This window comes from Haliotis asinina, chromosome 16 (assembly GCF_037392515.1).
Source record: "Haliotis asinina isolate JCU_RB_2024 chromosome 16, JCU_Hal_asi_v2, whole genome shotgun sequence".
Lineage (NCBI taxonomy): Eukaryota > Metazoa > Mollusca > Gastropoda > Lepetellida > Haliotidae > Haliotis > Haliotis asinina.
The window spans coordinates 44,150,238-44,173,154 of NC_090295.1; the positions used below are offsets into that span (position 1 = coordinate 44,150,238).

At 40.9% G+C, this 22,917-nt stretch overlaps 2 protein-coding genes across 2 annotated transcripts; one reads left to right on the forward strand and one right to left on the reverse strand.

Moving 5' to 3' along the window:
* Positions 1 to 1,503: 1,503 nt before the first annotated feature.
* LOC137268384 (uncharacterized) lies at positions 1,504 to 5,650 on the reverse strand. The gene is made up of 4 exons (XM_067802950.1): positions 5,540 to 5,650; positions 4,214 to 4,931; positions 3,795 to 3,967; positions 1,504 to 3,291 (listed from the first exon to the last, which is right to left on the reverse strand). Exons 2-4 carry the CDS (start codon positions 4,921 to 4,923, stop codon positions 2,612 to 2,614), a joined length of 1,563 nt encoding a protein of 520 aa, XP_067659051.1. The 5' UTR covers positions 4,924 to 4,931; positions 5,540 to 5,650; the 3' UTR covers positions 1,504 to 2,611.
* Positions 5,651 to 18,365: 12,715 nt separating this feature from the next.
* On the forward strand, positions 18,366 to 21,788 carry LOC137267810 (uncharacterized). The gene is made up of 4 exons (XM_067802246.1): positions 18,366 to 18,456; positions 19,807 to 19,930; positions 20,385 to 20,527; positions 20,833 to 21,788. The coding sequence occupies exons 1-4, from the start codon at positions 18,366 to 18,368 to the stop codon at positions 21,786 to 21,788; spliced, it is 1,314 nt and encodes a 437-aa protein (XP_067658347.1).
* The last annotated feature ends 1,129 nt before the right edge of the window (positions 21,789 to 22,917 follow it).

Sequence of the window (22,917 nt, forward strand, 5' to 3'; positions counted from 1 at the left end):
GATCGTTTTTTTTTCGTGAAGCTTCACATACCAGCAGTACCATATTCTACCTTAATGGAGTCCGTCTGTAAATAATCGAGTCTGGACCAGGCAATCCAGCGATCGTTAACATGAGCATCGATCTGCGCAATTGCGTATACGATGACATGTGTGAACCAAGTCAACACACTTGACCACCTGATCCCGTTAGTCGCCTCTTTCGACAGGCATGGTTGCTGAAGATCAGTTCTTACCCGGATCTTCACGACATTTTAGCTAAAGCAACGACGATGATCACTGTCTTCATTATACACGTTCGACCGCGTGAACAGATTAGATCTTTATTCAGTTCATTCCGCACAATACATGGGTGATTCTTTCCCTTGCTTGTTCGGTCTCCAGATACCTTTATGAATGTAATGACAATTTATTATTTATCCAGAAATATCACAACCGTCAAAACATCAAAAGTGCATATCCCAGTCTTTAAAACATCACACAAATGGTATCAGAGCATATTTCTTTATTTAAGTAGAATGGTATCTATGTGTCGAGCTCGACGCGTATATCAGCTTTCACTCAAAGTTAGTTGTGCCCAAATACGAGGGAAGGTGAAAATGTAGACAGCTCTACCTAGAAAAAGATACAAATGCAGCTTTATTCTTGTTGTGTTCCAGACTCACCATCCCAACTTGTATCCTGCTCCTAGTCACCACAACGCATTGGGGTATTATTATTATTTTTTTTAATGCAGGAAATGAAAAACGATTTGTCATTTGGTACCTCTTTTGTAATGGTATGCACTCATATAAAATATGTTCAGTATTGTGTGGGAAGCTTTTCAAACTTTGGTTCAAATGTGGTTAGACTGACTACTTTTTGACTGATCCTCGTAATCCCCTTTCTTACCATTCACTCTTTGCTAAAGATCAAATTATGAATTCAACAGGAACCTATGACGTGGAATCAAATTTGGTTTAAATATATAAACTACATGTAATCATGGATCCCAGATTTCAGTAGGTCACGCTATCTGGTGGATCCCATACCTGCAATTGGCAGGTGTTCTTTGTTTCTCTGTGACTCGTTCCATGATTTGCAAAAAGATTGATTGGTGTCATGAAAATTTTCATGGTTACTCATGTATTACGTATCTAATAAGATTAAACTAACGTGACTCTGCCGAAAGAGGGGTTACTATATCATTATTCATCTAGTTTTAAATGAATACAGTTTCAAATTATAAGTCTATATTTAAGTAAAACTGTGACTTTTTGTGCTCTTAACGATGCGTGAGTAGTATATTATCATATGTCATGAAAGCTCAATACATATATATGCGAAATAGATTACACATATCATAAATAACCCTAGAATAAAGTGAACTATCAATGATGAGTCAGGGTGTATTTATCCTTTCATTTATTTAGGCCTGTAAGACTGTAAAAGTGAGAGAACTAAGTTTTCAATATTGATCACTGTCGACTCGTATCATGAAGCGGTCGTAAAATCTGAATCCGATTCAGATTGAGAATTTTTATTTACCTTTGTCTTTACTGACAATCACTGGTGCTTACCAACACGAGAATATTGGTACAGATGGATGACAAACATTGATAATAATGGGGAATGTACAGAAATTACCAATTATTAAGCATCATTTCATTTCTGAGATAACAGGCATTATACAAACATTTACCCCCATTACGCAACTGCAATCACTGTATCGTGAAAGCACAATATTGATGTGACAAAAACGAACAAAATAAAAACGTTCAGTCGTCACCACTCGCCCCTTTCCGTATCCTCCAAGAAGAATGAGTAAAGATAGCTTTCGTGGCCAATGAGGCTATGGCGTCGACATTTGATGCTCAGAGTAACGTCCCTTCTGCGAAGTGAGGCGAACAACCGGCTGACAACGACCTCGGTCCACAAAAATATACAATTTGACACATAATATGACCAGTCGTGATGACATGCTAGTGTTAGATATATTTCCTGTCATAACTAGGATTTCTGTATACACAAGAGTTAAGATTTTCTCGTAAACAAACACGAAAATAGCAGTCAACTGTCCTTTCGTTCAGTCTACTGGTTAAGTGGTTGTACAGATGATAAATAACATAACAAACAGAATATTAATGGAATGGTCGGAATACATTATGTAAGAAACAATTATTACATAGGGAATAAAAAAGCTATATTACTTGAAACATTTACTGTATATATTTAAAATAACAATGACCATAGAATAATTATGTACACTTAACTATTTATATAAACAGTATCGCAAATTTTAAAAAAAATATATTACAACATGTTAAGAACAGAAATCGAGATACATGTCAACATTTTTCATGAACATTGTCGAATGCAGGGTGATGAATTGAAAGTTTCGCGAGGCCGTTAAACGGTGCACGATACTCTGCATTTTGCACCTTGGGCATTTAGAATTCACCACACTTCCCGAATAATGAAGTATTTTATGCAGAATGCATTTCGATTCACGTAAATATCGTCGGGTTGGCAAAGTCTCCGGATATCAGAGGGACCGGACCAATTAGTTTCGCCTAAATGTGTAAAATGTAATTTCCTGTAAGAAAATATTCACACTTGTCACCCAGATACAGTTTTATCGTGTCCATAATGTGTGGAAAGGATTACTTGCATCTGTTGTATTTGCATCACCCTTATATTTCTCCAGTTCACAGATGGCTGCTGTCAGTTTTTGAGATATTTTGTTCATTTTGGGTTCTTGGAATGGCGTACTTTGTATCTTGCCTATTGCCCTAAACAGGTCTTGTATTTGATCATTCGCCCTCTCAGATTGTGTCCCAACGTTGACAAGCACAGGAGGGTTGTGGCAGAGCTGGAGAAATTCTTCCAGGAAACTGGGAGTGTTCTCGAGGTATCCTTCTAAAGTGATGTTGTCATCTAGAGTTGTGAACACCAGTATTATTTTACGTGACATGGACTTCCCAGCAATTGCTCTGACATATTTGAAGAGCAGCATCTCCTCATATGTCATTTGCCGTGCCTTCACAACAAGCAAGAAGGCATCAGTGGAACTTGCCTTGCTCACCAACTGCTCAGCAGTAGTCTTAATATACTGTCTATTGTGCAAGGAAAAACCCGGCGTGTCCATGATATGAATTGTCCTCGTTCCCACACTTGTCCGTCTCTGTTGACACATTGTTGTGGGTTTGAATAGTCCAGCTTCGAAGAGTTTTTCACCTGCAATTGTATTGGCAAGGAGACTTTTCCCTGTTCTAGCGTAGCCCAGGAGAACAACACTCAGAGGTTTTGTGTGAACTGAAACACAAATGCGACCATTTACTCCAATGAATGGCCATCAGAGAGCTATATTTTGTCTTTGAAGAAATGAGTGAGTGGGTTTATTTTTACGCCGCACTCAAGAGCATTCCAGCTATATGTCGGCGGTCTGTACATAATCGAGTCTGGACCAGACAATCCAGTGATCAACAGCATAAGCATCGATCTGCGCAGTCGGGAACCGATGACATGTGTCAACCAAGTCAGCGCGCCTGACCACCCGATCCCTTTCGTCGCCTCTCACGACATAGTCGCCTTTGATGGTAAACATGGGTTGCTGAAGGCCTATTCTACCCCAGACCTTCACGGGTCACCTTTAAAGAAGGAACCTTGCAATTTATTGGGCCTGTGTAAAAATGATAACCACGATATTTTCGATATAACTGAAGAGAAAAAATGCATAAGCCAGTAATAGGCATTACGATAGATTCTTTTCACAGTCATAATAGTAATCTGTGATAACAGTAATCTGTGATACTTACCATCGCGTTCGAAGATCCTCCATATCGGAGTCGGAACTGCCTTCAGCTTGTCCTGAATTGCCTCGAGTTTGTGATGTGTGGCGGATACCATGATGTGCTTAAAGGGTGTCAGGTCCTGACGGGACTGGAGGAAGGATTCGATGGTCTCGATGGTCACTTCATCTGGGGCATGACTGAAAGTAGGCATGTTCATTATTCTCTTCATATTTAACCATCTTACTTTAGTATGTTCGTAATTACTACGTCAACATTATGCCACTAAACGTCATGAGTCCCTGTCATGTATTATCATCCAGTCCCTATACAACACATTTGTGATGAACGAAGTTAAATGCAAACCAATCAGCTTAATATTCCATGGCCTTTACAATAATTCATTTACTCTGGTGGAGCATATTAGTTGCTGTCTAAAAACCTACTTTCGTTTGGTTTTTTCCTCCATGTTGTCACAAATAAGTAGTGTTTTCCCACTCCGTTCCAGTCGTTGGGCAGCTTCGAACATGAATACTGTTTTCCCAGGCAACGATTCAGGCACGTCTAATGGTTGCTGCAGATCAACATTGTCAAGTAACAGTGAAAACTGTTCTTTCATCAAAACCCAGAAAGCTCCGGCCTCCCTTTCTCTAAAGTGCATTGGGATCCTTGTTCTGGAAACTGTAGCTGTTACAGCGTTTTTCAGTCCTTCAAATTTTGAATCGTTCATGTACTTTTGATTCGAAAAGCATGATTCAATTACCATAGACTTTCTTTTTTGAACGGTACTGTGAAAGGTGATCTTTTTGAGATACAGTTTTTCTTCGGTGGCCAGAAAGATAAGATTGAATCGTTCTGCTGTGTATTTTCCAAGAATTACCCTCATCCGGCGTGCCAAATCTGCATTATACTTGTCAGTGCCATCAAATGCCTCAGATGCGAAGGATATAAAAATAGGAAGGCACTTTCGGGTAACTATTAGTACGTCACACTGCAGAATGTCGGGAGGTTTGCAACTAGGCAGGTTTAAGGTTGTTGCCAGTGACCGACCAAATATGGCAAATCCCCCGCCATTGTATTCTAACAATTCAGCAACTCGTTTCACCATATGTGGGTGTTCCTTCTTGAGAGTCTCAACAAAGTTCGGCGGGAGCATTGCCTGATCTGTGTTAGTAAAGAAATATGCAGTATTAGACTGTCAGTCAAGTATCACCATGTGCCATTTGACATTGTCCATACAGAGTCTTTAAATTTGGATTAAACCATCATCACTCCAACCTATATATGTCCAGCGCTATCATTCCGTAAACTGTAGGTATGGAGCACGTCAACAATTATTACGCGAACTTACGGTGGCTTTATGGACCGTTCATGATTTATGGCAAGGTTGGGGGGGGGGGGGGGGGCTTCATGATGATTTCTATGAAGACACATGTACAACGTAATCCCCCATTCCCCCACCTCCCCACCCCCAATCTTGATGTAATACAGCCAGTAGATACTAAGTAATACAAAGTAATACAACCTTTAGTACTTTTAGACTCTTAGAATGTGACGATTTAGGTGCGTTATACAAAAAGTACACCAAGTCAAGTCATCAAAAGCGTTCGTCATCAAGGGTCCCTGAAATATGTCAGTTTCTCTGCGACTTTTAACTGGTAAACGTACACTGTCACAAATCCTTAGTAATTAATTATGTGTGCATGAATCATTTAAGTATATTACTCATTAGAGATTGAGTGTCGGTGAATATGTGTAAGGTAATTCTATACCTTCTGAAAAATATACAAGGGCATTATTGAAGCTGTCACCACAGTAGTAGGTAGTTGGCGGAAATGGATCACTGCATGGTAATGTCAGCTGGTGTATTTCTCTGTCTGTATCCGACCCTGCAAATGACATTAACATGTTTAGGAAACGAAGTTCCGAGGTTTGAGGTATACGTGTCATGCAATCTGTGTCTTCTTTTTAGTGGAATGTCTAGGGTCCAGGGAAACGTACGAACGAAGCATCCGATGTTTGACTGAATTGAAGAGTAAATGCTGAACCGCAGTTAGTCCAGCGGGGCAGGGGGGCAGTGTCACAATACGAGAAGAGTAAGGCAAAAGGCAGAGATGCAGTAAATGAAATTTATTACACGTTCTGGTTCGCGGGCACTTCACAAAATAACAAAATAACATTTGATATGCGTATCATTCAATGTACAATGAGTATCGCGAACTCGGAATGATAACATACATCATTCAACGCTCTAAGAGCTATTATTATTATCTTAGTGCGTTGAATGATGTATGTTATAATACATAATAAGAATGATATTATACGTTACAGAATGAATATCACACCATTGCGTTTTCTTCAGGACGAATGCTAGGTTACACCACATACAGGTACGTGAATATGCTAATAAAACACCTAATTACAACATTGTTTCACTGTGTAATACACATGACTGACAGCAAATAATTTACTTTCAACTCAATTATGAGAACTGAGATTTTACGTATGTATTGCCACAACATTTGATGATTGACAAAATGATAGCATGATCATTATTTAACAAAATCCCATACTTATACAGCTGTACAGTCTCCACCCAAGTCATTGCAATTCATGAACGCGTGGTCAATCGACGATGAATTTATGAAGATGTTTTGTGACCTTGGAAGTGTTTTTTTCGCCTCCACAAGTAAACTTGTTCATCAACATAAAGAAACACCCCAAATGGGGTGCCTCTCTAAATGGTCTTCCCCAAAATATAACACAGATGTCATAAAAAGAACAACAATTAACAACACTCCTTCGCTATATTTAATGTAGCCGGAAAGAAGACACACACTATTCACGCTCAGGACTTTCATTCAATCTATTAAGTTAACTTCGTAATACAGGTCATATGGGGGATGAGTGAGTGAGTTTAGATTTACACCGCACTCAGCAATATTCCAGCTATATGGTAGGCTACGTGACCCATAGTACAGTTGTCAGATAACACACATATGGGTCGCGTGTGTTACATAGTTGTCAATCCCAATCTAAATAATGTACGTAGATACAAAAGCTACCAAGCACAATACATTATTATCACTGGAGATAAATACCTGCTAACATAATTCTATCTTTATAATGGTTCTATAATAAGGTAAAAAACTATATTGAATATACTTCTTATGTACAAAACAAGATATGGTATTCCTTTTTTCTAAATAACGGCAAGAGCCTTCAGATATAGATACTGTGTGTACGTCCATAATTCACACCAAGAACATGTTTCAAACTGCTTGCTCGGATCTAATCGATTTCGTCTTGATATTTCATACGCCATACTTCCAACCCATGCATCAACTTTGGAGCACTTCCGACTTCCACTGCAATAAATCAATTACTACCACGAGTTTCCCATTAAGGTATTTTAAGCGTGATTGAAATTCCCGGATGCTTAAGACAGTAATTTTGTCCAGTTTACCCAGTTAACGTGATACGTACTGCGATTATCCGCTCGTTTCAAAATAGAATAGTATTTCATTTACCAAGATTACATGCAAACCCAATTACGAAGAACATTCTTCCAATAAAGCTAAACTTTGGGGCACAGTTCCTTCAACGTAAATCGTTTGTACAATATGGAGAAGGGAAATATGAATGCGATTCTGAAATACAATCGTTAATATATTGTCGCCTGAAAGCCAGAGTGTACTATGTAATAAAAAACTATTTTCGAGAAAATCTATCGATCTTGAAGTTTAGGCGAACCATATCTTCTAAAGTATTCAATCGAAGTCTTTTTAATTTTGCACATGCATGTGACATGACAAACATCAGAAAATGGCTAAATTATGAGCTCAGTGTATTAATTTGAATAAGAAATTCTCCAAAAATGATTGGAGATGGAACTACTTGACCAAAGAAATCAAGATTTTGCTCAAAACCAAAGTGTTTTACATGTAAATGTCGAAAACACAGCTAAAAATTTTATGGATACTGATTTTTATTTATTTATTTTTTTTATCAGGTTGCATTTTTTGTTTTATAAACCTTGTCCTGCTTTCACAATACAATATTGAATGAAATAAAGCAGAAATAAGAACAGAGTTCCATCTTCATGATGAAAATCACTTCAAAACTGGTCAGTCTCAACGTCACGTGATCATTGCACTTGCTCATTGGTGAGGTGACAACAAAGAACACTTGAAAACTATCAACATGTGATTTTGCACGGAGAAAGAACAAAGTCTGCGTTTGAAAAAAACACTTTCAAAGCAAGAAATCACTGTAGAAGAGTACTAGATTATGCTGTAAAACCTAACCCGATCATACTAACTCTAATTTTGTCAAAAGTGGACTTAGAACACTTTGTTTTTCAGGCGACGCTTTATCAAGATTCTAGAGTAGTGTGTTTTCTAAAATATACGTCAGTGAGATGTTCAGAAGAGAAATAGTACTTGATTGGATCCGTCTTAATACCCCTCTTCTGTACTGGTAATACCATCCTTAGTGTCCATTCCTTTGGAGACAATCAGCTACCACGGTGCTGCAAATGTTCTTCCAGCATTTACAGTTTACTGCCTAGGGCCATTGGTTCGTTAAAGGTGAATACTGACGTATTTTTGTTTTGATATATGGAAACAATCATCCCAAACGCCACCCTCCGTTCTCACTAATTCCACACAAAGTTTTAAAATCGCGATGAAAACGTAAAAGGCGTGCTCGAATTTCCGCCCATTACGGAAACACACGACAGTTAACGAACAGTACAGGATGAAAAGGAACATGCGAATCCCTCAAAACGGAGGCACCACTTGATTCAGTTCATTTTTTTGGCCATATCACCATTGATTGTGACCACATAGCCGCAATACGTGACAGGAAGAGCATATGTACATCTTCATAAATAAAACACGTGTTTCATGAATTTATGGTTTTTTTCCTTTTGGGAACAGATAAACTTTTGTGATTGATACGACGTAAATATTTTGTTCGAACATACCTTTAACATACAAGTAATACATGGTACTCATCTTCGATTACTCCTAGATTATATTACAACTTGTGCATACAGGAATGTTTTTGCTTATTTTTTGCCACAGTAGATGAACTTTAAACGAATGCAATGCAATAAGTAATTTACAGAGTGCACGAATCAAGGTCTTATCGCCTAGTGCTGTAAGGAATACTTAATGCCCATAGAGTAACATTGCTGACAAATATTTGTATGTTTCCTGCATCTCGCGCTATTCAAAGATGAAAAATCAGTCATGGAGTCTTTGAGGGAGAAAGTTTGACATTCTTTTGACCATTTCAGTCTTGATGAGAACACCAAGCCATAATAGGTTACACATTGGCAAGTTCGTCATACACAAAATGGTAGAATAATCTATTTTATCGGCCCAGTTACATTGTTAATGTGCCAGTTCATAAGTTTTCAATATATTTTAATATATGTAGAGGGTGTGGCTGTGCTGAATGCATCCCGATGCCAACTGGCCTTGAAAGTAAGTGGTGTATTGCTGTAACGCTTGGTCTTTAGCAATATGGTGGACTTTGACGTCAAGGACGAAATGTGCACGTGACGTCAGGGGCGAAAAGGTCAACTCGAGTTCCAGCGAAATAAGCATAATGGTCGAAACTAAGATAGCAGATTAAAACATAAATATATATATTTTTAATTGAAAATTGAAAATCTGATGACCTTTTCTTTCACTCAACAAATTATTGCAATTAAGGCCGGGCGGGACAACTTAGGAATGGCCAGCGAGTCCTAACTTGACATACAGAAGGGAGCAAGCTACAAAGACATATTTTATATCATTGGAAAGATCTCGAGGAGATGAACACGAAAAGTTCATTTGCCAGTGTGTTCACGTGTTAATAAGCTCACAAATTGGCTCTGAAAATGCATTTCTGCAGAAATTTCTGGCAGAAATTTTTTTTCCCGCAGAAATTTCTGGCAGAAATTTTTTTCCCGCAGAAATTTCTGGCAGAAATTTTTTATTTCACTACCAGAATTATCTTAATTTAACAAAATTAGAGATTATAAGTAATGATACTGCTGCATGAGTGGTAGTTTCATGTTTATTCCAAGTAATAAGCACTTAGCGTGATCAACGGATCTGATATTTGTGTTTGATACCAGAATTATCTTAGTTGAATAAGATTAAACACAATCGTTAAATAATTTAATATAGACTTTCTTTAATTGGTGTCGTTTTCCCTGTTTAAAGCCTATTAGTACCAGTACCAGTATTGGGTTGCATTTTCTAATCTCAATAAGCCTACCTTGTTTTTGCATGCGACATGGGTTGAAGGCGAAGAGAGACGAAACCGGACATATACTACATACATACAATATAATAACAATGTAAGACGTGTGAGCCATAATTTGAATTCATCAACATGCCCGAAAAGACCAGCGTACCAGATGAGATGATAAACAATACCTATGTGACAATGCATCAGTGTTCAAAGTGTCAATACCCGCGAAAAAGTAATTGCCTCTTTGAAACAATGATTTTGGCCGAAGTGGCCACCGAGTTTTCACACCTGTTAATCCCATTCAAGAATGACTAATGTGGTACAATATCCCCTTTATATTTGTTATTCCTACCTTTTTTTAACCAAGACCCTAGTGAGTGAATTATCGCCCCATCATGACAGAAGCTAGTGAGATAACTTGATTGGCGTGTTTTCGCAACAAAGGCCAGTGGTTGAAATGTTAAATTGTATAAATGTGTCTGTGATGATGGCAGTTTATATCACTGTTCTAGTGTACCGTCGGCATATTATCAGTTACATGTTTTTAAACAGGAATAGTAAGAACTATGTGGGTCACTCGTGGATTCGTGCAAAATACAGCGTTAAACAGTTTGAAAATATTCCATTCATTATGATTCATCCATCCACTTCTAAGCACACACAATAGAAGAAGTTGTTATCCATAAATATTATATATTGAAATGTTGGGTTTTGTACATACAGACCTTGAAACTGACAATCTGAGTATGCACTCAGTTCCGTCCGACCCAGTCATCCGGGAAAATGGAGGTAGTTTGTTTGCAACCCACAGACGTAATAACATGCCATGTGTACAGGAATCGCACCTGCCTGTCTGTCTAATTACATAATGTGACAGAGACAGACCCCAGGTGCACGAGCCATAAAGCAGTGTAGTTTGTTTACGGTGTATAGCCTGATAGGTGTTAAGTTGGTAAATGATTGAAGCTAAGTACTGCATATTGTCATTAGCAGACAAGCAGAGTGACAGGTGACAATAAACAGACGTTGCGCTTTGTCTATGACATAGACTGCTTGTCACAATCAATGTATTCTTTGTTTCCATATACATGATTTAAAACATTTCAGTTTTCAAACTGAACTATGAAATTAGCATTTCTAATACTATACATTTTTTTCAAAAGCATGGGTTGCAAATATGCAGGTACTGTACCAGTGTATTGTTATTATTGCCGAACCAGGATGCTTGTAACCACAAGAAACATCTCTTGTTCTCCCACTTCGACCGCAACGATAATCTTGCACACATCACTTGTGTTTATACGAGTTCAAGTTGGCTTTCCGGTTCAAAATAATCACTGCACATGTGCTATGGGTGGTGAAACCACTTTTCCCCCCTGCGCTGGGGAAGCGTTTTTTCAATCGCGTTATTTTCAACTTCATAACTTTATTTTGCATTTTTGATAATTTGTTACCGAACCGATTCAGAATCTGCAAAGAACTGTTTTGTGTTGCATGTGACCTTGAACCGACAAGACGTACTGGATATACTCTATAAAACGTCTATTGTCCATGCAGCACCAACTGGCATTGTTTCGCTGTATTTCCCCAGTGGCCGCTCTCTGGCTTGCGCAATTATTAACCGCGGTGTCCACTCAAGGCCAACCGAACCGGAACGATGACCGCTTATAGAGACAACCTGATAAACCACGTTAACAGGTGTGAATACTCGGTGGCCACTCTGGCATAAATTATTGTTTCAACGAGGCAATTACATTTTCGCGGGCATTGTCACTTTGAACACTGATGCATTGTTTATCATCTCATCTGGTACGCTGGTCTTTTCGGGCATGTTGATGAATTCAAATTATGGCTCACACGTCTTACATTGTTATTATATTGTATGTATGTAGTATATGTCCGGTTTCGTCTTTATTCGCCCTCAACCCATGTCGCATACAAAAACAATGTAGGCTTATTGAGATTAGAAAATGCACCCCGATACTGTTAAATTAATCTTGCACGACGTGAATCCACTAAGAAGTTACAACTGTGTTATGATGAAACGGATGGGAATAATGCATAAGCCTGTTAAACTGTAAAAGCTATAATGAAATACGGTTAAATTCACACTGTAAAATTCTCTGTTGTCTGGTACTAATAGGCTTTAAACAGGGAAAACGACACCATTTAAAGAAAGTCTATATTAAATTATTTAACGATTGTGTTTAATCTTATTCAACTAGATAATTCTAGTATCGAAACAAAAATATCAGATCCGTTGATCACGCTAAGTACTTATTACTTGGAATAAACATGAAACTACCACTCATGCAGCAGTATCATTACTTATACTCTCTAATTTTGTTAAATTAAGATAATTCTGGTAGTGAAATAAAAAAATTGTGCCAGAAATTTCTGCGGGAAAAAAAAATTCTGCCAGAAATTTCTGCGGGAAAAAAAATTTCTGCCAGAAATTTCTGCGGGAAAAAAATTTCTGCCAGAAATTTCTGCGGGAAAAAAAATTTCTGCCAGAAATTTCTGCAGAAATGCATTTTCAGAGCCAATTTGTGAGCTTATTAACACGTGAACACACTGGCAAATGAACTTTTCGTGTTCATCTCCTCGAGATCTTTCCAATGATATAAAATATGTCTTTGTAGCTTGCTCCCTTCTGTATGTCAAGTTAGGACTCGCTGGCCATTCCTAAGTTGTCCCGCCCGGCCTTAATTCTATCTCATCCTTTGAACAGCTGACAAATATGAAATACATCGTCACCAACCATTTGCCTATATGTGTGTTTTTTCACTGGTTTTAATTCTGAGGTATGAAATATATTCTTCATAAGTTATGATATTGTTTTATGACTTCGCAGAATTCAACTAACTCCAAGCGTCTCACAATTTCAATATCCTCGTCATATCTGTATGACTCTGGTCCACGTTTATCAAAAAACACAAGTCCTTGATAAGCACGGACCTGTACGACAAGAATCCTCTTTTGCTTGTGATATTTCATGTCAACGAGAATCCTGTCTTGCTTGTGATCTGTAGTGTCGATGCTCACTGATAATTTCTCATTATCAACATCAAACTTTTCATTCACTGAAACCATTTCTTTCTCAATCTTCTTCTTCAGAATGGTCTTCAAGTTTCTTTCTTGACTTTCTACGAAAGGAATGCCTGATACATCAGGAAATTTAGTTTGGTATCGTGTCATGTCTCTAACTGTTTCACGTATCCCACAGTAATAGGTTCCACCATCTTCCAGTTTGGCAAAAGCACTGATGTTTTCACCTAGCTTCAGTCTGTCCCAGATTATGTCCGCTATGTCTGTTTCATTGTTAATTTGAATGTTGTCAGGAAATGCCTTCAGCTCTACATATCTGCTTTCATGCAGATCATCAAACGTGGGATGTCCTGTTGGAAGTTTTAGCTTGGTCCGTACCTTCTGACTTCTTGACGACAGGTCTTTTATGAACGTTCCAAGACTTGCCAGATCAAGGTCAAGAAGACAGTCATCCAAAGGCAGTTTCGTCTTCATGTTAACAATGGATAATGTGCTGCTTGAAGCAACGTCAAACTGTATCGCATAGCCATCAACTTCCAAACGTTTCCGTTTGAAGTTATTAATAAATAGTTCACCCGGGGGTAAAAGTCCATTCAGCTTTGTATTAACCATCTCATCAAACCCTCCAATGTATGTTCCTGGATCGCCCTTGTCCTTACCAACAAAATGTACAATAATACTCCCGCCTCCAGAAAGATTTTGTAGAGCGCAAACATTTCTCATGAAGTGATTCACAACTGCCCTCCGTTCATCTGCGAGCTTAGGATTCTTTCCTTTCTGTTTCGGTGTTTTACTGTTGACAGCTGCTATGTCCATGTGCATACTAAACACTTGTCCCGTTGCACATTTACTGACTTTAGTGACGCATGTGGTGCACAAAGGACACGACATATCTATCAGCATTACATCTGACGAAGTTAACGCTTTTCCATGCACTTTATATGGATGCTTCTTGTCAATTGCATTGCTCTCAACCTTTTCGATGACATTTTCAGTAGTTCTGATTACATCACGAACACGTGGGATATTACACGTTCCTTTAAATCTAAGGATTACCGATAACGATCCATAATTATATAAACTTCCAATGAGATCCATAAGATGGTCCTTGTATCTGTTATTTTCCTGGAGATGCAGACATCTGACGTTAGGAGAACCCGGACGTTGGTCCAAAAGGTCTCTACAGTGACGACATGGTTCTGCAAACAAACCACGTGGTACCCGCAATATACAATGTGCATATACATTCATGCTTGATATGAATAAACATATATATATCAGAACACATCAAAACACACACCCAGACGCCAATATGGTGGTCGAAGGGACATAGAACGGTAAAATCATAATTCTAATCACACTTGCTCAAACCACTGTGCATATGTTGGCACGTCTTATAGCATCTCTGTAGATGTTCGTTGCGTAATATGTGAAGATAATACCCAAAATTATTTTAATAATTTAAAAAACCTTCAAGTTCATTCAAATTCAAATATGAGATGTTAGTAGTCCATGTTGTGCGTCCAAGCAAATCAGTGAGTGTGTGAGTGAGTGAGTTTAGTTTTACGCCACACTCAGCAATATTCCAGAAATATGGCCGCGGTCTGAAAATATTCGAGTCTGGACCAGAAAATCCAGTGATCATGATCATGAGCATCGATCTGCGTAATTGGGAACCGATGACATGTGTCAGCCAAGTCGGCGAGTCTGACCACCCGATCCCGTTAGTCGCCTCTTACAACAAGCATACTCGCCTTTTATGGCAAGCATGGGTTGCTGAAAACCTATTCTACCACGGGACCTTCACGGGTTCCAAGCAAATGAGGCAGCACTGGAGTCAACGCTCTTCAAGCGGATCAGAAAGTATTTGGTTCCATATGTAATATTATTTATCAGTAATCACCCGCATTGCCTAACCCCGAGTAGTTACTAAAATGTCTGCCCGCCATTTCCACATTCTGTTTTGACATTTTCTATTGCCCTACAGTAAGAGGTATTCCATAACAAAATTGTAAAGATCTGGGTGTGGAATGTCACTATTTTTTCTTGTCATTGCTGCATGTACCGTTTCTGCGTTTGTTTCACTTAAGAAAAATCCGGCTTTTAGTGTAACGAACAGCCAAACCCACTGAACACTGCATGTGTGTCGTATCAATATCACTGTGTAACGTGAGTGAGTGAGTGAGTTTTAGTTTAACGCCGCACTCAGCAATATTACAGCTATATGGCGGCGGTCTGTAAATAATCGAGTCTGGACCAGACAATCCAGTGATCAACAACATGAGCATCGATCTGCGTAATTGGGAACCGATGACATGTGTCAACCAAGTCAGCGAGTCTGACCACCCGATCCCGTTAGTCGCCTCTTACGACAAGCTGAGTCGCCTGTTATGGCAAGCATGGGTTGCTGAAGGCCTATTCTACCCCGGGACCTTCACGGGTCCACTGTGTAACGTATTGATTAGCTTCTGAATGAATTGAAAAGTTGTAAAAAGTAGAAAATTCAGAATAATTTCATATTTCTTTATTCTTACCTACTTCAAAACTAATGCATAGTTTATTTTAGGAGCCTACTTTATGATCTATCGCATGACATGTGTTATCACTTGTAGTATCTGTCGTTTGTGTGCACTGCACATGACCAGAAACTCGTCATTCCTTCAAAACGTAACCAACGAATAGTTGCGCCTGTAAGCGAGGAGGCGGGGAAGGGCCATATTAACTTGTGAAACAGGTAAGCATAAACATAAGAAACTGCTCTTAATCGTCTATTCTTTTAGCGTACTCTGCTTCACAACCAATGCGTGATAATGTATGCTGGGATGATATAATGTACAGTGTGAAACTCACACGACCTCTGAATAACATTAACCATGGTAAATTAGTGATACACCACGACAGATACGTACAGGCACCACAAGGCTACCTGCTACATGACAGCGCAGGTAACCCTAGAGCAGGCAACCCTAGACGCTGACTGGTGCCTCTGCTGTTTGTACTATCAGCGCAACGCAAATCACAGACTGTTTGAACTGACAGAAAGAGTAGGGATGGCATAGACTCAAGTTTAGGCATGCCGATCCCCATTTTCCATAAACGACAGCCCCGGGTTAGAATGTGTCCATAGCACCCCATTGCTGGTCGTCAGAGGTGACGAAATTAGGCAACCTGTTTGTCGTGGGTTGCGCACCTGTGTCTGTGGAGAACATTGGTGGTTGGAGGTATTTGTTCCGGGATTAGCGTTCCTTTTCCCAACACACCACTTCGACTCTTACTTCACCCAGACAGGTGGTAGTATGAACCAGGTTCTATGAATCAGCTGGTCACACCATAGCCTGTGCATGGAGAACTATGATTTAGAAACATCATATCAAGTACTTGATTATGAAACACGACGATGCCATTAGAGCAAACTGATACTTTGCCTGGAGCCTTTTGCCAGAAGGCGGTGGCTTATGAGCCAATCTGGTGATGCGGGCCACTGAAATCTGTGGTTCTTTGGAATGATGTCATGAGCCGAACCAGCCTGGCATTTACTCTGTTTGTTTGTCACAGCTTTTCATGTTCTAATTGTGCAAACCTGTAGCCCTGGTGGTGCACTCTGTCGACGCTGGATTGCGAGTAGGGGCCAGGGTGGTCGAACGTACATCCTTTACTCAATGTTCAATGTGGCAGAACTCAAGGTGTCATTCCTGTTCACGAAGACACTGTTGTGAAGGATTTGATTTATTCCGCTTACCATTCCCTATTTTCGAAAAAGTTCATGTTTTTCGTAGAACACAAGATGGCGGCCTCCATGTAACCATTGCCATGTGCTCTGGAATAAAGCCTTGAAGCATGAAACATACACTTCTTTTCATGGTCCCGCGAGGCGGATACGTTGCCAAATGGATGGACAGCCACTGAACCGTGTCTTTAGTGATGAATCTATATTTTCCAACATGGAAAGGCTAACCGACCCAGTCTCCCATGCAGTTACCAATGTCATCACGAAGACAACCCCACTCTGGACATCAACGATGACAACCTCCACTACCAGTGCCCAAGGTTTGATTTAGAGGACTATGCCTTTACGTCAATCCTCACGAGAGAGACATTTACCAAACCATTTGACAGATTATGTGTTAAATCTCCCAGATGGCAGGAATATAGACAAGTCAGTTCGCTCTGTAGATAAGTCTGATCAGTCTGTAAATAATCGAGTCTGGACCAGACAATCCAGTGATCAACAACATGAGCATCGATCTACGCAATTGGGAACCGATGACATGTGTCAACCAAGTCAACTAGTCTGACCACCCGATCCCGTTAGTCGCCTCTTACGACAAGCATAGTCACCTTTTATGGCAAGCATGGGTTGCTGAAGGCCTATTCTACCCCGGGACCTTCACGGGTCTGAACTAAAGAGACAGGCTATAGAAGATGCCAAGGTTATTAAATGATAAAGCATATTTAGCCCGCATGGAAGCAGAGGAGCAAATGCGAAAGCGAGCAGAAGACATTGAACGTCTAGTGATAAGGCAGCGTGAAAAACGGAATACTGAACTGGGACGAGAACGCAGGATCCGCAAAGCAGAGAATTCCTTGAAGGAGGCAGATCTTTTGGCATCCATGATAGGAATAGGTTTGAATCCACCAGCTGCAGTAACCACTTCCACCACTATTACCTCATCAACACATGGTCAGCAAGCTGTAATGGCAAATGTTGAAAACCAGGTTGAACAAGTTGTTTTCAAACCTGAGAAGACTAACCAAGAGGTGAATCCTTCCACTCGGCATTCTGTTCATAATGCCATGCCTGTACTATATGAGAAGGAAACTTGTGTGAAACAGGATGAGCCATCCTTGCCACCGAATTTCCCAAACATAGCTGCCGAACCATTCCAAAGTGCTTCAGTTCACCCTTCTTCTGGGGACACATCCTTTGGACCCCAAACTTATGGTCCACCAAGTTTCCCTCGTGGACAAAGTCCACCTATGATACCAAACATGACTGAACTATTGATTTCTTCCTCATATGGGATTCCACGACCTACTTTGCGTTTGTTCAACAGCGAGAAGGAAAAGGACTTTGCCATTCTCAAAATGGCCCTGGATAATCTGGTCAATGTCCATACTCATTTAAGTGAACAGTACAAATATCAGTTGTTGCTTGATAGGCTGGGTGCAAGAGCTAAACGTTTAGCAGAGGCATACATGTATGCACCACAGCCTTACTCCGAAGCCTTTGAAGCCCTCAAGAATAAGTAAGGTCAGCCTCGTCAGTTAGTTCAAGGAGAGCCGGGAGCAATTTTGAGTATGCTCTTTGTAAAGTTTGGAGATAATGAGGCATTTGAGAACTTTGCCCTTGCTGTACATTCCCTGGTTGGGATGCTGAAATCTCTGGATGGTGAGAGTTGTGCAGAGTTACAGTGTGGTTCTCATGTGGACAGACTGTTCAGTAAGCTACCAGATAGTTTCATTGTACATTGCATCAAGACAGGTGTGATAGGAGAGCACTCAAGTCAAACCTACACTCTCTCTCAGTTTAGTTATTGGCTTCAGATTAAATCTCAAGCCAGACGTCTATCTGGTCAAGTCACCTCATCATATCATAATGATGACAACCGATCAGGCAGTGGCAACAAACCCTTGAACATAGGTCGATTCAGACGAGTACCATCAAGGAGAAATGAACCAACAATGATGACCAGTTTCCATACGCGATCTGACTCACGAAACCCAAGTACCCGTGCTCCTACATCCACTACAGTAAGTAGGGATGAGACAAAGATGATGACCAAGTTCAGAGCCTACTGCCCTTACTTCATTGGATGAAATTATCAGATGGATGAAAGAAGGGAACCGATGCTCAAAGTGTGCACATACTCACAAACCGGTAGACTGTACACTCAGGAAAGTGTGCCACACCTACCAAGAACTGCACTTGACTGTACTCCATGATGCTGTTAAAGCCCAAACTAACAATGTAAGTTGTCCTCCACGGCCCAGGTGGTCAGATGGAAACATATGCTGTCCTGGATGATGGATCACAGCGAACTATGATTTTGACATCAACTGCAGAAAGGCTTAACCTCTGTGGTAGAATGGATGAAGTCCTCCTGTCAACAATCAGGCATGAATCTTACCGTTGTACAGGGAAGAGTGTCAACCTTTCCATATCGGCAGGTGACTCGCCACAGATTCAGTATCCAATATCAAATGCGTTCACCTCACCTTCACTTTGCCTGTCAGAGTACACTTATCCAGTGAAGGATTTGCAGATCAGATGGCCACATTTGAGAGATTATCCTCTACCCTCCATCTAAAATGCACAGCCTGTGATCCTGATTGGCTCGGACTATGCAGACCTAATTCTCCCACAGGAGCCTGTGCACTTTGGACCCAAGGGAGCACTGGTTGCTGTACATACGCGACTAGGCTGGTCTTTACAAGGTCAAGCAGACATGCACTTACCACGGATGTCACAGACAGTGTCTACACACTGCCAGTGTTCACCGTGATCCCGAGCTCTGGAGTAATGTTGAGAAACTGTGGCAGGTAGATGCAGTTCCCAATGGAACAAAGGATGTGACCAGATCAAAGCAGGACAAGCAAGCCTTGGAAACTTTAGAGACATTCACAGAAAGAGTTGAGATGTATGAAGTAGTGCGCTTTGCTACCCCTTTGCTTAGGATTAGAAATGGAGTTTCCCTTAATGCCACAGAAGAATCTGTTAAGCATAATCTCATCCATACAGAAAGGAGACTTAAGTCAAATCCTGAACTAGCTCATGTCCACAAGGAAGAGATTCAGAAGTTGGTAGATGCAGGTTACGTGAAGATTATCAGACCGGAAGAGGCAGGGAAAAGTGCTGAATCTTGGTACATTCCACATCATATTGTGCAACACAATGGAAAGAATCGTTTGGTGTTCAATTGCTCGTACAGCTATGAATGAGAATTTACTTCCTGGACCACAACTCGTATCGTCCCTGATTGGAGTCTTACTGCGTTTCAGACAGCATAGCGTAGCAGTCTCAGGTGACATAAAGGCCATGTTCCACCAAGTGCGACTACTGCCAAAGGATCGACCCTTACTACGATTCATCTGGCGTGACATGGATCAGACAGTTCCACCAAACATTTATGAATGGCAGGTGCCACCTTTTGGAACCTTCTGTAGCCCTTGCTGTGCCATATATGCACCACATGGTCACAGAGAGGAAAACCCTGATGTATACAGATCAGTTGCCACAGCTTTCTATGTAGACAACTGCCTAGACAGCGTTCCCACAGCAAAGTGTTAGTACATGACATGAGTGCTTTGTTGGATAAGGGCGGATTCCACCTCAGGCAGTGGATCAGTAACATACCCTCTGTCGTGGCTGATGTACCTACAGAGGACCAGGCAGCCAATTGTGAACGTTGGCTCCGTCTTGGCGAAGCAGGACTTACAGAAGGAACCTTGGGACTCCAGTGGCAATGTGACAGTGATGTGCTTGGATATAGGGTCAAGGAAATTAGCCATGATTGCCTCACCATGAAAGTCATATACCGAATCTTGGCAAGCCAGTATGACCCCTTGGGATATTTAACTCCTTTCACAGCATGAGCAAAGAACATTGTCCAAGATCTGTGGAAATTGAAGAGAGACTGGGATGCACCTATTGTGGAGGGAAGTGAATATGAGAAGTGGTGTTCATGAGAAAATGAGCTACCAAGCATTGAGAACGTGAATCTACCTCGATGTTACACGCCTCATCATGTTGATACCACGAATTCAGTTCAACAGCTACATATCTTCTCGGATGCCTCGGAGCGTGTGTATGGAGCAGTTGCCTTCCTTCGGACAGTGTATCAAGGAAAGGTTTATGTCAGCTTTGTACAAGCCAGATCCAGAGTTGCTCCAAAACGTCAGCTTTCCATACCTCGACTTGAACTCTCAGCAGCACTGGTGGGAGCACAACTTGCAGACATGCTGAACAGAGAACATACCTTACCTATTGAAAGAGTCACCTTGTGGAGTGATTTAACAACAGTGCTGTCTTGGCTGAAATCTGATTCGTGCAGATATAAGGTATTTGTTGGAACCAGGGTTGCAGAGATTCAAACTCTGACCAACGTTGCAGATTGGCGGTATGTGAACACGAAAGATAACCCTGCTGATGATCATACTAGAGGCCAGACCCTGGAGGAGCTTGCAAATTCTTCCACTTGGCAGAATGGTCCATCCTTCCTTCAACAATCACCAGATGAGTGGCCGCCTGACATAGTAATGAGTAGCTCCATCAAGGACACAAGCGGTGAAGTGAAGAGTACGTTTTCCGCAGTTACCATGACTGAAAGCCCACCAGTTCCAGAAGTGAGCAAGTACAGTAACTGGAGCAAATTGGTGGCAGATACCATGCAGATCCTTAACGGGGCGGCCAAAGACACACAAGTATCGTTTGACTGGATCAAAACAGAGATGGTCTTATTTCGTAAGGTCCAGTGTGACTCCTTTCCAGAGGAACTCAATGCACTTCAGTCTCATAAGAAGTTACCAACCGACAGTCGACTGGCTCAGTTGGATCCTGTTTATGATACTGAAAACAATGTTATCCGTGTTGGGGGGAGACTGTGGAGAGCAGAATCTCTGAGTTGTGATGCTCAACATCCTGTTGTATTGGATCCTCATCATCAGATCAGTCAACTTATAATCAAAGACTTTGATGAAAGACTATTGCACTATGGTGCTTAGCGAATTTTGGCCGAAATCCGGCGAAAATTCTGGATTCTACGTGGCAGAGAAGCCATTCGTCAACATCAGCGCAAATGTGTCACCTGCAGAAAGAGCCGAGCTCAACCTCAACTTCCCAAAATGAGTGACCTACCTCCTTCACGGTTACGTTTGTACAAACCTGCCTTTTACTCCACAGGAGTGGATTGTTTTGGTCCAATGACAATCAAGATAGGACGACGCACAGAGAAAAGATGGGGAGTGATCTTCAAGTGCATGACAACACGTGCAGTACATCTTGATTTACTAGACATGAGTACAGATGCCTTCCTGATGGCGTTCCGGCGCTTTGTGGCACGTCGTGGCAAGCCCCATGAACTCCTCTCAGATTGTGGCAGCAATTTCAAGGTGCAGAACGAGAGCTGCGCGAAACTTGGTTGACCATGGAACCAAGTCTGACTAACCAACTAGCTGGGTGCAATGTAAAGTTTCAGTTTAATCCTCCATATGTGGAGTGTGGGAGAGGGAAATCAGGTCTGTCAAGGATGGACTGAAGGTGGACTTGGGTGATCAGTCAGTAACGGAATCTGTGCTTCAGACGGTGCTAGTCGAGGCTGAAGCAATACTCAATTCAAAGCCACTAGGCTATGTGTCTACTGATGCCAAGGACGTTGACCCTATAACTCCTAACATTCTCTTGATGGGACGTAGAGATGCATCCCTTCCGCAAGTAGTGTACCCTGCTGATGAGCTTCTTGGCCGGAAGAGGTGGCGCCACAGCCAAGTGTTAGCAGATCAATTCTGGAAACACTTTGTGAAATATTACCTACCAATCAGGTACAGGTGCGACAAAAGTGGCGAGGAGATAAACCCAACCACAACAACTTGGAGTGTAATGATGTTGTCATGATAGCAGACGATCAGACCGTTCGATCCTTATGGCAGGTAGAAAGAGTATGCAGGACTTATCCAGGTGATGATGGGAGGGTTCGTTCTGCAACTGTCCTTGTGGGAGACCAGCAAGTTACCAGACCAGTGGCCAGACTCATACGCTTGCCAGAATGTGCTGACAGTGATGTCAAGTGACTCTTTGAGTGACATTGATGTCAAGTGACTCCTTCAGTGACAATGATGACATTTTCAGTTTATC

Bases quoted from the DNA above. Each gene is read 5' to 3' on its own strand.
- LOC137268384 (XM_067802950.1), bottom strand. From the start codon at position 4,923: ATGCTCCCGCCGAACTTTGTTGAGACTCTCAAGAAGGAACACCCACAT. The intron at 3,968-4,213 runs GTAGGTTTTTAG...GCCTACTTTCAG, and splicing joins GAGGAAAAAACCAAACGAAA to TCATGCCCCAGATGAAGTGA. The intron at 3,292-3,794 runs GTAAGTATCACA...TTTGTGTTTCAG, and splicing joins GAGGATCTTCGAACGCGATG to TTCACACAAAACCTCTGAGT.
- LOC137267810 (XM_067802246.1), top strand. From the start codon at position 18,366: ATGCTCTTTGTAAAGTTTGGAGATAATGAGGCATTTGAGAACTTTGCC. The intron at 19,931-20,384 runs GTACATTCCACA...TTGTTGGATAAG, and splicing joins GGGAAAAGTGCTGAATCTTG to GGCGGATTCCACCTCAGGCA. The intron at 20,528-20,832 runs GCAATGTGACAG...CCACGAATTCAG, and splicing joins GGAACCTTGGGACTCCAGTG to TTCAACAGCTACATATCTTC.